The 14,249-nt window shown below is 43.8% G+C and overlaps 1 protein-coding gene across 1 annotated transcript in view; it reads right to left on the reverse strand.

The window, feature by feature from the left end:
• Positions 1-2,794: 2,794 nt before the first annotated feature.
• LOC124711813 overlaps positions 2,795-14,249 on the reverse strand; it is a 35,651-nt gene continuing 24,196 nt past the window's right edge. Inside the window, exon 3 of the mRNA XM_047242037.1 lies at positions 2,795-3,764. Within this exon, the coding sequence (XP_047097993.1) occupies positions 3,599-3,764 (166 nt within the window). The 3' untranslated portion in view covers positions 2,795-3,598. The remainder of the gene's footprint in view (positions 3,765-14,249) is intronic.

Consider the following 14,249-nt stretch of genomic DNA (forward strand, 5'->3'; position numbering starts at 1 on the left):
TGAAGGGAACAAAAAAGTACTTTACACCATGGTAAGAAATAAGAGGAACGACAGAAGCGAGTGCCTGAGGATCATGGATAATAATGGAAGAGTTGTGGAGGAAATGCATGAGCTCAAAAAGATTTGGAAGGAGTACTTTGAAGATCTGTTGAATGCCGCCAAGCAGGTAACTAACAGCGACGGAGAGCCTAAGGCAGCAGACGATTATAATAGTGGGGAAATTGATGATCTAACTTGGAATGAAGTGGAAGAAGCCATAAAGAGGATGAAAGGTGGCAAGGCACCAGGTTGGGACGAAGTAACAGTCGATATGATACGAGCAGCAGGAGAAGTAGGAACCCAGTGGCTATACAGAGTGCTGAGGGTGGTGTGGAAGGAGAACAGAATTCCTGAGGATTGGAAGAAAGGAATTATAGTCCCGATCTTCAAGAAAGGGGATAAAAGGAGATGTGAGAACTACAGAGGAATCACCCTGCTATGCCACTGTGGAAATATCTATGAAAAGATCCTGGAGAAGAGAATAAGAAGCAGTACTGAAAGTAGACTGCAAGAGGAGCAGTATGGTTTCAGACCGGGAAGATCAACGGACCTCATATTTGCGGTAAGGCAACTGCAGAAAAGGCACTATGAGTACGGGAAGGACTTAATCATGGCCTTTTTAAATATTGAGAAGGCGTATGACAGTATCTGTAGGGACAAGCTCTGGGATGTGCTGAACGCAAAAGGGATAGATGAAGAGATAACACGAAAAGTCAGAAAAATGTATGAGGGAAGTGAGAGTTGTGTGAAAGTGGGGAGGGAACGTACTGCATGGTTCAAGCTGGAAAATGGGCTGCGACAGGGAAGTGCACTTTCGCCTTTATTGTTTATTATTGTTATGGATGAAATCCTACAGCAAGTATCAGATGCAATTGGAGATCATAAAATGAAAGCAGTGCTTTTTGCCGATGACCTGATGTTATGGGGAAATTTGCGAGAAGGAGGTGCAAGAGCAGTTAGATGTATGGGAGGCAACGGCAGCACAATATGGAATGCATTTCTCTGCAAAGAAAAGTGAAATAATTGTCACAACAAGGAAGAAGAATAGACCAAATGTGGATATAACTTGTGGAGGGGAAAAACTACAAGTGGTAGAGAACTTCAAGTACCTGGGAAGCATGATTGAAAGTAAGGGGGGAAACGCAATGGAAATAAATGAAAGGTGCAGAAAAGCAGGGCAGTTCTACAAATGCATTAGGGGGCTTATTTGGAGCAAGGAGGTGCCACAGAAATCCAAGGGAATTATATACCGAACCTACTTTGTCCCCATATTGGCATACGGAAGTGAGACATGGGTAATGCACAAAAGTAGAATACAGGCTAGTGAAATGAAGTTCCAGAGGAGCAGGTTGTGTGTAACAAGACGAGACAGATTGCGAAATGTGTATGTGAGGGAAAGACTAAAGGAGGAACCAGTACAGGACAGGATAGAAAAATCAAGACTGCAGTGGTATGGACACATGAAGAGAATGGCTGAGGGAAGAATTCCAAAGAGGATGTTTGATCTGCAACTGGAGGGGAAGAGGCCCAGAGGAAGACCAAGAGATAGATGGGTGAAGGGAGTGAAGGAATGTGTGACGAGAAGAGGAGAGAACTGGACAAAGGTGGAAGAGGGGGAATGGTGGAAAGACAGAACACGATGGAGAGGCTTGTGTTCCCGACAGACCCAGCCAGTGGCTGGAAACTGTCCAAGATGATAAAGCCTCCAAAAATCTTATGCTTCTTTGCTGAATTTCACTGACCAAAAACTTTCAGATAAGTCAGTATGGATCTGTTTCTTGTACACAATATGGCTGAGAACTGTACTGATCTTTCAGTGGAGGATGACAACAAGGAGGTGAACTTTACATAGCTATGTTTGCTGTTCCAAAATCCTAATTGCTTTTTTAGATTCATGCAGCCATGTAACAAATGTGCTGGTGAATTACAATTATGCTTTGCTGGAGCTATGCTCAAGGCAATATCTTCAAAGTTCCCCATAAAAGGGTAAGCTGTGTTTGTGGAACTAACTAGTTTCGTCCATAACAAACCTTTCTTTAAACTAATGCACCTGTCATTGAATATGCTAGTGACATGAATGTGCTAGGTAAACGCGTGGAATAGGCCTTTCCCTTGGAACTTTCACATGGTTACGATGTGGAAAGCAGTTGGAAGTAGCTGTGGCATTTGGAAGGATTAGCTTAGTTCATTTGTTTGGTGAGCAGCAGATACTACTTAAGTACTGGTGTTACTCTCCATGTGTGGCCCACAAACAAGGTAACCACGCATACTTCCATAGTCTATCTTCAAATGGTTCAAATGGCTCTGAGCACTATGGGACTTAACATCTGAGGTCATCAGTCCCCTAGAACTTAGAACTACTTAAACCTAACTAACCTAAGGACATCACACACATCCATGCCCGAGGCAGGATTCGAACCTGCGACTGTAGCGGTCGCACGGCTCCAGACTGAAGTGCCTAGAACCGCTTGGCCACCCCGGCCGGCGTCTACCTTCAAACCAACACTTTTAATAAGACATTTAAAAGCATCTCCATATAGTACCACTCTGGATATAACGGATAAATTACATCAGCTCTTGGGTGTTCACTACCTTCCACAAAGCCATGAAATGGGGAATTTGTTTACTACCTATCCCAAAGCAGTATTCTGCCATCTAACCAACCTGCAGGAAAGTCAGTGACTCATTTGTATTGAAAAAGACATAAATTTTACATTTAAACAGATATTTAATGTAATCTACATACATTGCAACTATTCAGGATTATTAAAAACTTTGGCATACAACAGTCTTTGATGTAGTGTATAGGTAACAACTGAAAACTATCTGCTAATGCAGTTAAAACCAAAATGTGATGAACAGAAATAATTGAACTATCAGTTGATTAAGGCTACCATTTTACATGGTACACTTCGAAGGTGAAGAGATTTACAACCACAAAGTATTTCACTAGTTAAATTTATGTATAGAAAAAGGTTCCAGTGGTCAAATGAAAGTGTCAATCAATCAGTTCTGAAAGAATAGATGAAAAATACAAATCTATATACAATAGCATATAACTTACGTGCACACGGCTAACTAATTTTTGTGTTTGCCAGAGAACAAGAACTAAAGCATAAGCAACTGACATTTTAGCAAAGAATTCAGAAAAGCCTTCTACATTATTCTACATCAAACATGCAACATGGATTGAAGAGAAAAACGTAATTCCTAATTTATCTTGTAAATAAAACTCTAGAAAATAGTTACCACAATGAAGCACAGTTCTTTTCACTGCCATAAAGTTGAACTTGATCAATCAAAATATATAAATTCTTATTACAATGGTGTATAGACAGGGATACACAAAACATTGAAAAATATTTCACAGTTCCATACATGAAACTGCTTTAAAATTATACATGAACTAATCAACTACCAAAGTTCTCAGAATATGACAGAAATATAAATCATAATAATGTGTACAAATGAAAACATTAATAATAATTATAGCTGCCAATAGTCACACAGTTGACAAATTCAGCAAGAAATAACAGCAGACTTTTTCTCAAAAATTATCTCAGTAACGCATCCTATGTTGGGCGGCTGCACTGATGTTTTCATGGTACTCCATCTTGCAACTGCCATGACAGCACACATTCTCCACAGTCGAGTATCGACATCGTTTTGATCTACACAACGCTCCCGCTGGCATGTGAATCACTGCTGAATTACAGCAAGCTTTACTGAAACAATATACAAAGTTGATCTAATATTACATCCGGTGTTGAGTCTCTAACAGCACGTTTATTTTATGAAAATAATGGCATGTACCAAATGTTTCATGGTCATCAGAAAAATGCACAAAAATCTTGCTCTCAGAGATCAGTGACTCAGCACAGTCACTGATGCATGGTCATCAACAGCCAGGAAATGATATGTGCTAAATTAAAATTGTCCACAACTTGAAATTTCAAAGATGAAAACAGGAATTATGACACTACTTCACAGATAAATCTTGCATAATGGACATCTTCCCTGACATGCTAGAAATTGACACTTAAAGGAGGCACAATATTGAGGCTTTGGACTGTAGATGTATAAAACAATGGAATGTAGCTGTCAGAAAAATAGATACATTGAATGCCTGTCACAACATGTGCCTCTGAATTAAGCAATTACTTACAAGTAACAATGTTTGTACACAAAACCAGCATTAATCATGCCTGTAGAGAATGCATGGAGATATACACTTCATCAAAAAAATGGGAAGGCAATGGTAGGTGGGAGAGAATGTAAGGGGACAGAACAGGAATGTGGCACTTGTGAGATTGCTCTGGTGCAGCCATGACCACCCAAATGAATGATCACCACCACAAAAGTGTGGCCAGGAGCAAAGTAGATAGCCCATGGCACAATAACATTGTGTGCACAAGACACAACTGCAAATGGGGCTTTACTACTGACTCATCTTACCTGGATTCTCCATCCTCTCATCTTCCAAAACAAGTTTCTATGAATGCATAGATGCAATTGTCCTCACAAATGGTTTGCTTAGGCCTAACTTAATTTGAAGAGGTGTTAACTGGTTTTCTTTTCTGGGTCCACGAGGTAACTGTGCAAAACATTCCTCTCTCCAGCCTCCAAAGCTTTTCTTATGTGTTAAGGTATTCTTGACCTATCTTGATCCTTTCAGTACCATCCCATTTGCCTAAGAAACAGGGGTATTTAGTAAAGCTACTTTGCTGGCCACTAAAAAAAGGCTGAGCAAGAAAGGGGACAATGTAGTTTCATCACTAAACAAATGCAAAGTATAGATGACTGGTTCTGTACCATGTACTTTCAAACACTTTCTGCAATTTGTATAATCATCTTATAACTTGAGTTTTTTAAATTATTATCTGCGTGTAGAATATTCCATCATCTTTTGGGCATGCATCTGCATGGCTGAGAAAAACCTAGATATTGTTAAAATAAATCAACCCAGTAAGTTAAGCTGGGTTGTTTCACATTTTTTCTATATTGACAAAAACTTTCTGGTACAAGTGTTGTGGGTAACTTATTTCATAACACACCAAGGTTTGTGATGCACAATTCCTGCCACACAGTACATCATCCCAAGTTTCAGTGTATATCAATGCAAATAAACATACATTTTAAAGAATTTTTGGAAGTTACTACCGTCCTGTGATAATATAATTCATAGTAAATCAGCATTTGTGATTTAGCAATTTAATAACTCAACAGATTAAAGCACAATCAGTTGGCTTAATTTAAAATTATTTGTTCACTGTCTTATACTACATTGCGCCACCCAAAATGCAATCCCACATTGTACGCTGTTCTCAAATACAGCATGAGTTGGTTCACATTCATATGCAGCTGGAAACTGCCCTGACCACAGTCAAATGGCTGGCAGCTGCTAAGAATCGGTGTGTTGGAAGAGCTTCTGAGAGTCATGTACCTGTGATATCTTACCAAAGGTACATCATGTGCTATCCTCTCCTGTGGATCCTGTCTCCTTTGCAGAACGTACAGGAACTGTCATTACTCGTCCAATTGACTACGAGTAGTGTGTCAATGGTAGATTTAGGCATCCTGTACAGGGTGGATGGGGACCACGGAGGACTCGGGGTGCTGTACCAATCCCCCTAACCAACAAATTTGAGGTGCTATCTTTCACTGAAACTAAAGCTGGGACTCAGTTCACCTGTTTTGGGGAAACTTGTTTTGTTCAGCATCAGGAGGCGGCACACACAAAAGGGCAGATATCTGTTAATCGTTGGCAGTTCAAATATACAGCGAATGACTATACCCCTAACTAACAGGAAATGACAGCAAGGGACAGGAAAGGACACCATGTGCACTCACTGTGTATGCCATGGGTCTCACTCAGCACGCTGAAGAGACTACTGCAGCAGCTACTGAGGCAACAGTGCAACTAACTGCAGATTGCGGCACATGTTGGAACAGATGATGCCTGTCATCTGGGCTCCAAGGTCTTTCTTGGGTCATTCAAACAACTAACAGAAGGCTGAGAAGACTAGCCTTTGGCATGGAGTTTCAATGAAGTTCACAATTTGCAGCATTGTTCCCAGAACTGATTGTGGCTCTTTGGTGTTGATTCGAGTGCAAAGAGAGAACCAGAGACTTTGAAAGTTCTGTGAGAAGCTAGACTGCAACTTCCTAGATGTGCGCCATAGATTTGAGAACTGTATGGTCCGCCTAAATGGGTCAGGTGTGCACTGCACATCAGAGTCTGGGACTCAGGTAGCTGACTGTGTGTGGGGTGCACACAAGGGCTTTTTAGATTATGTGACTTTCCATCCTGGTCACATAACAACAGCTGTAGGGACCCAGAAATATAAGTGCAAGAGTCTGGAGCATGCACCGCACAGGTGAGAGTGTTAAAATCCTAGTAGTTACGTACTGAAGCATTCACAACAAAATGCTTGGGTTTGACATGCTCTTGAAAAGCAGTGAAGCTCACATAATAATAGCTACAGAAAACTCACCGAAACCTGAAACTGATAGCAGTGAGATTTTTGGGGAAAGTTTACATGTATATCAAAAAGCTAAGTGAAAGGGAAATGGAGGTGGTGTATTTGTTACAGTAGATAAGAAACTAAAATCCAACAGAAATTGAAGCTGCATGTAAGATTGTTTGGGCAACCTTCAGTAGCAGGGGTGAGCATAAAATGGTAACTGGATCCTTTTATTGTCCACCAGACTCACCTCCTGATGTAACCGAAAACTTTACAGAAAACCTCAGTTGGCTTGCATATAATTCCCCAATCATACTGTAACCATCGGTGGAGACTTTAATCATCCAACAATCAACTAGGAAAATTGCAATTTTGTTAGTGGTGGGTGTGGTAAAATATCTTGCGAAACATTACTAAATGCCTTCTCTGAAAACCACCTAGAACAAGTCGTTCAGAACCCCACTCATGATCGAAATACAAGGTGTCTCATGAATGAGGCCTTGGAGTGGTCTGCTTGTCATGAGTGTGTTTGTTGGCTGTTGCCGCTGTGTCTGCTGGTTGTCGCTATGCATAGTTCTCAGACACCAATACCTTGCGCGTGCCCCATACACTGTGCGACCGAGTGTACTGGTGCTTCCTTTGGAGTTTTCTTTTTGACAAGTCTTTGCGTTTCAAATATTGTTGCTGAACATCATTACTGCAACTGCACCGAGTCCAGGAGTTTCCCTGCCCGTATGTTGCTGGGCCCGGTCCTCTGACAGAAATACCATGAGGGTCTTAACTGTGTGACTGAGTGTTCGAGTGTTTTGCTTTGAATTTCCTGTCGAGTTTCCATTTGGTATGTTATACATGAAGGCTCTATGAATGTTTCTTGGATTGAACTATGTAAAACCAGAACCGTATGTGGAACGACGGCTTGAATTCATACGAAAATTTCCCAGTGTGAGTGCTCCCAATGATTCAATAATACGCAGAGCTGCGCACAAACTGAAATTGAAACCATACAAAATAACGGAAGTGCATCAACTGAGGAACTCAGATACTGTTGCTTGATATTGTTATTGCAACTGGCTGTTAGAACCTGTGCACGATAGGGAAGTTGATCCTGAGATGCTATTTTCCTCATGAAGCATGGCTTCTATTCTCAGAATAATCGATGTTGGAGCTCTATGAATCCTCATGAATTACATCAGCAACATCTGCATGATGCGAAAACAGGAGTATAGTGTGCAGTTAGTGCAAGATGAATTACTGGACCAATCTTTTTCCACAAAACAATATGTTCTGACAGGTATGTAAACAATATACTGCATCCTTTTTTTCGAGAACACCTAATGAAGGGATATATGGTTACCTCATGCAGGACAATGTAACACCACAAGTCACCAGTGTCTCAAAGACAGCAGTACGAAGTGTTTTTGATAATAGGATAGTTGACTGGCCTCTTCGTTCTCCGGATCTAAATATGTGTGATTTTTATCTTCGAGGAATGTTAAAAGACAAGATGTACACAACTAATCACCACACGCTCAACAAGTTGGAAGACAGGGTTTGGCTAGTCATTTCCCAGATTTCGGTACGTGAAATTCATAGTGTGTTTGCTAATGTGTTCAGGAGATATCAGGCTGCTCTTAACACAGAGGGACATCATTTTGAGCACCTGTCTTAAATAAAGGTAAGCTTAATGTTAATCAGATAGCGACATTGTTTTTGCTTAACTCAGGGGAAGTGTGAGCACAGCTGGTAGATTAGTGTCCGAGAGCTGGGCACAGCAGTGGCCGGCAGATGAGATGGTGGCAGTCGGTGGCCATGCCGTGCGATCCGCAGACCGCTACTGGGCATCTTTCACGAGACGCCCTGTATATTAGATCTAATGGCAACAAACACGCCTGATCTGTTTGAGGATGCCCACGTCAAAACAGGTATCAATGACCAAGGCACAGTTGTAGTAACGAAGATTACCAAAGTACAAATGAAACTAAAACAAGTAGAAAACAAACAATGTTAAATCCAGGATGGAATGTAACAATATTAGAGGTTTGGTGGTTTCAGTTGTCTGAGACTGTTGACGTGTGTGCAAGTTGCATCTGCACGAGTGTGTGTGGGCCTGTGTGTATGTGTGTCTATTGTTGACAAATGGCTTAATGGCAGAAAGCTATAATTGTGTGAATCTTTTTGCTGTGCCTATCACGGCTCAGCAACTCCACTAAAACAAGTATAAAGGTATACATGTTCAGTGAAGTAGATAAAAAGACAGAAAAGTCATATCTGAATGAGGAATTTGAAACTTTCAGCGTAGGGCAGGAGCATGTGGAGGAACTACGGCTCAAGTTTAAAAGAATAATTGAACACACACTAGACAGATATGTACACAGCAGAAAACTTCATATTGGGAAGGGCCTCATAATAGACAGTCACTGCACAGAAACTACTACTTAAACAGAAGTTACTGCATAATAGGTATAAAACAAAGCATATGACTACAGACAGAAAGATGCTCAATGAAAGGCTTTTGACTGTCAAGAGAGCAATGCATGATGCCCTCAATGACTACTGTAGCAGAATATTCTCCAATGATATTTGATAAAACCCAAATTCTGGTAGTAGCACCAAAGTTAGTGTCCAGTCACTTGCAACTGAGACAGGAAATGAAACTGAGGGTAGCAAAGCAAAAGCCGAATGCTTACATCTGTTTTGAAATGTTCCTTTACCAAGGGAAACCCGAAGAGAATTGTCCAATTTAACCCCCGTATCACTGAAAAGATGAATGAAAGGAGAGTTGTTTGTTTCTTTGTTTTGTTTTGGGGCACAAAAACAACTAGGGTCATATGCGCCCATGTCAAAACTATAGAACACAAAGACAGAGAGAGGAGTCAAAAACAACTACACATTAATCTCAATTGACGGAAGAGAAGACAGCTAAAAACAGCGACATGGAGAAAGGCCTATAAAATCATATAGAAATGGATGTGCTGAACTAAAAATTAAATGTCCTTTGCCATATTGCTATGACGGATAAAAAATATAGCGCAGTCAACACCCTGCATGTTATTTGTTAAACCCACCGATAACTCAGACGACAAACATGAATGTGAATGTAAGTAGTTAAAAAAAAAAAAAAAAAGGGCATTTCGTCAGGAAATGGCGGACTTTCAAGGGTTGGGTGCAATGGGCAAAAAGTGGCGGGGGTGCACCACTTAACAAATTGCGATGGCTAAAAAGATGGTGCCTGATAAGCAGCCTAGCTAAAATGATCTCCTCACGGCAAGAGTGCCAAGAGGAGACTGTACAAGCCGCCGGGAGAGGCTTAATAACCTGGAGCTCATTCCAATGAAGGGAGGACCATTGGTGATGCCAAAGTGACACCACCTGCTGACAAACAGCATCACAGAGATCATCGAAGGTAATATAAGAACTAGCAGGCTGAGGTACGAGGACTGCAGCGATGGCAGCAGCGTCAGTGGCCACATTTCCTGCCAGACCGACATGACTAGGAACCTGCATAAACATCACAGTGGCTCCATCAAGACTGAGCAAGTGACAGCTTTCTTGGACCCTTTGCACTGCACGGCATGCAGATCTGCTGAAGAGATAATCACGGCAGTAGGACAGCGGTAGTTCAGCAGCTTCTGTATACAGACTCTCAACCAGGCTAGTGTAAAAGGCGCCAGTGGCCAAATGGATGTCACAATGGTGGACAGCACTGAGATGGCGTAAAAGGAACGGATGTACAGATGCATAAACAAAACAACCATAGTCTAATTTTGAATGGACAAGGGACCAGTACAAATGGAGGAGGGGGGTTTGATCTGCTCCCAATGAAGTACGACTGAGGACATGAAGGACACTGAAGGACAGCATACAGCGAGCTGCCAAGTAAGCAATGTGGGAGGACCAAGAAAATTTCCTATCAAGCCTGGTCCCAGGAATTTTGTAGTTTCAATGAATGGAAGAGTAACAGGCCCAAGATGTGCTGAACTAAAACTTAAATGTCCTTCTCCATATTGCTATGATGGATAAAAAGTAAAATTCAGTCGACTCCCTGCATGTTGTTTTTGTTAAATCCGTGGAAAAGTGAAATCAGTTGGAAATCAGTGGAAAAGCGAAAACCACTGTCAATGCTTCATGAGTGAAGACTATCGAGACATGAATGATGCAAGGCTGTGGTGAACTGCAAGAGATGGCAAAATCGTCAATGCAAAAGGAACCAGAGATGGCCAGTGGGAGACAGGCCATTATAAGGTTAATGGCAATAGCAAAGAGGACGACACTCAGCACAGAACCCTGAGGCACACAGTTTTTCTGGATACAGGTGTTCAACAAGGCAAAGCCTCTCTGTACCTTGAGAACTCGGTCTTCTAAACATTCCTGAACGAAATGGGGTATGCAGCCACTGAAGCCCCACATGTAGAGAGTACAGAGGATACCAGTCCTTCAGCAGGTGTTGTACACTTTCCTAAATCGAAAAACATGGACAGTCTGCGATTTCAGAAGAAAACCGTTCGTGGCATCGGTGGTCAAAGTGACGAGATGGTGAACTGCAGAGCTGCGCACTCGAAATCTACACCGTGCAGTGGCTAGTAAATTACGAGACTAAAGCCACCATACCAGCTGGGCATGAATCATATGTTCCATCACCTTATAAACACAATTGATGAGAGAAATAGGGAGGTAGCTAGAACAAAGATGTTTGTCCTTATTGGGCTTAGGTATGGGTATGACAGTGGCTTCACACCAACGTCTGGGAAACGTGACCTCTAACCAGATGTGGCTGTATATGTATGAAGCAGAAAATGCTTGCCCATGAGAGAATGGTGCTGCAACATCTAAATGTGAACAATGTCTGGCCCTGAGGTGGAGGATCAAGATGAAGTGAGAGCATGATCTAGCTCCCTCATAGTAGAGGCAGAATTGTAGCAATCATGATTCTGCGAAGAGATGGGCACTGCCCGAGGGAAAGGTGACAGTGGGAGTAGCTCAAAATCTCCGCAAAATGGGGGCCCGAGGTGTTGGAGATAGCAGTAGGATCCTCAATGACATCGTCTGCTGCTGTCAGGCCAGAAATTGGGGAATGGATCTTGGTCCCAGAGAGCTGTCAGAGGTTGGCCCACACAAAGGGAGTGGAACTGTTAAAAGAACTAGTGAATGAAATCCAGCTAGCTTTCTTGCTATCCCAAATATTGCGACACACTGTTCATGTAGCTATTTATAATGAATGTAGTTTGCCATCGTAGGATAACAGTTAAAAACACAGGACAGCACGTCTCTGTGAGCGAATTGCGTTTCGGCACGCCTCAGGCCACCAAGGGACCAAGACATGGTTGGTTGGTTGGTTTGGGGGATTAAAGGGACCAGACTGCTACGGTCATCAGACCCTTGTTCCAAAACTTAAAAACACCCACACAGAATAAAAACAACAATGGAAAAGACGGCACAGGACAAGAAAGACGTAGATAGAGACCAGACAAAAGGAATTAAAAGCACACAGAGTGTGACAGTGGTTGGCCGACCACAGAGACAAAAAAGGAAAAGCCAACCACCGAGAACCACACTAAAAACTCAGACTAAAATCGCAGGCCAAAGGCCAGAATCAATAGAATAAGGACATACACTTAGATTGAGTGATAAAAGCCCCCGGCCTGAATGAAACGCAAAACTAAGCCTACCATAGCAGTGTCATCTTTTAAAAGGGCAGGGAGCATATCAGGCAGCGCAAACGTCTGCCTGAGCACAGTTAAAAGGGGACAGGCCAACAAAATGTGGACCACTGTCAAAGCCGACTCGCAGCCACATAGAGGCGGGTCCTCATGGCGCAGTAAATGGCTGTTGATCAAGCGGGTGTGGCCAATGCGGAGCCAACAAAGGACTACTGAGACCCTTCGAGTGGCTCGCATGGATGACTGCCACACGTCCGTCGTCTTCTTGACAGGACGGAGTTTGTTTGGCGTGGTCAGGTTGCGCCATTCAGTGTTCCCAAAGTTCGAATACTTTGCGGCGTAAGATCGCTCGCAAATCAGTCTCTGGGAGGCCAATGTCTAAGATGGTTTACTGGTTGCCTGTTTGGCCAGGCAGTCTACATGTTCATTGCCGGGTATCCCAATATAGCCTGGGGTCCACACAAAGACCACAGAGCGGCCACAACGGGCAAGAGTATGGAGGGACTCCTGGACAGCCATTACCAGACGAGAGCGAGGGAAGCACTGGTCGATAGCTCGTAAACTGCACAGGGAGTCGCTCACCTGAGCAGGAGCGGATATACTCTAGGACACGAAAGATGGCGACCAGCTCAGCAGAGAAAATGCAGCAGCTAGCCGGCAATGAATATTGTTCGTAATGGTCCCCTAGAGGCAGAGCATAACCGACACGACCAACAACCATCGAACCGTCAGTGTAAACAACGCCAGAGCCCTGATACATGGCAAGGATGGAAAGAAAGCGGCGGCGGAAGGCCTCCGGAGGGACGAGTCCTTCGGGCCCTGTGCCAATTCAAGCTGAAGGAAAGGGTGGGGCACACACCACAGGGGTGTACGCAGAGGGGCCAGGAAAGGAGGTGGAAGAGGAAAAACCCCAAGCCCGGAGAGAAGCTCTCTGATGCGGACCACGATCATACAACCCGACCAGGGCCAACGTTCTGGGAGACAGACGACTGACTGTGGGAACAGGAGACGATAATTAGGATGCCCGGGCAAGCTACAAACATGCGTAGCATAAGCGGCCAGTAAACATTGGCGCCGTGGAGGGACACCTGCCTTCACAAGTATGCTGTCCACAGGGCTGGTCCATCATCCAGATGGGACTGGATTAATGCCTGGTAGAGCCATAAGAGGGTAGATCAGTTGGCGCCGCAGCCGGTGTGGCTCAAGCACCGCAGAGCATTAAGATGCCGCCAATACATCTGTTTAAGCTGCCGAATATGTGGGAGCCAAGTCAACTGGGCATCAAAAACCACACCCAAAAACCGATGTGTCTCCACCACAGCAAGAAGTTCGCCGGCAAGATAAAGCCGCGGCTCAGGGTGAACTGTTCGTCGCCGGCAGAAGTGCATAAAGCAGGCCTTTGCAGCCGAAAACTGAAAGCCATGCGCTACAGCCCAAGACTGGGTCTTGCGGATAGCGTCCTGCAGCTGACGTTCAGCAGCTGCAATGCCAATGGAGCTATAGTAGAGGCAGAAGTCGTCAGCATACAACGAAGCTGAGACAGACGTTCCCACCGCCGCAGCGAGCCCGTTAATTGCAATTAAAAACAAGAAGACACTTAGGACAGATCCCTGTGGTACCCCGTTCGCCTGAACTCGGGAGGAACTATGGGAGGCCCGACTTGCATGCGGGAGGTACGATGCGACAGAAAATTTCGTAGGAAAATCGGCAGCAAAAGACAGCGAAAAAGACAGCAACAAGGTGCCGATGGCGGGCAAAGGCCGTACAGATGGCTGACTCCAGGCTCACAAGATTGTCGGCAGCAGAGCGGCCTTTACGGAACCCACCCTGAGTCGGAGCTAGAAGGCCCTGAGACTCGAGCACCCAACTCAACCGCCGGCTCACCATGCGTTCGAGCAACTTGCAAAGAACGTTGGTGAGGCTAATGGGGCGGTAGGTGTCCACCTCCAATGGGTTCTTACCAGGTTTCAAAACGGGGATAACAATGTTTTCCCGCCACTGCGACAGAAACTCACCCTCGACCCAGATACGGTTGTAAAGGTCGAGGAGGGTTGCTGGCAGTACACTGAGAGGTGTTTCAGCATCTGAC

The sequence above is a fragment of the Schistocerca piceifrons genome, chromosome 8 (genome assembly GCF_021461385.2).
Source record: "Schistocerca piceifrons isolate TAMUIC-IGC-003096 chromosome 8, iqSchPice1.1, whole genome shotgun sequence".
In the NCBI taxonomy this organism is placed as follows: Eukaryota; Metazoa; Arthropoda; class Insecta; order Orthoptera; family Acrididae; genus Schistocerca; species Schistocerca piceifrons.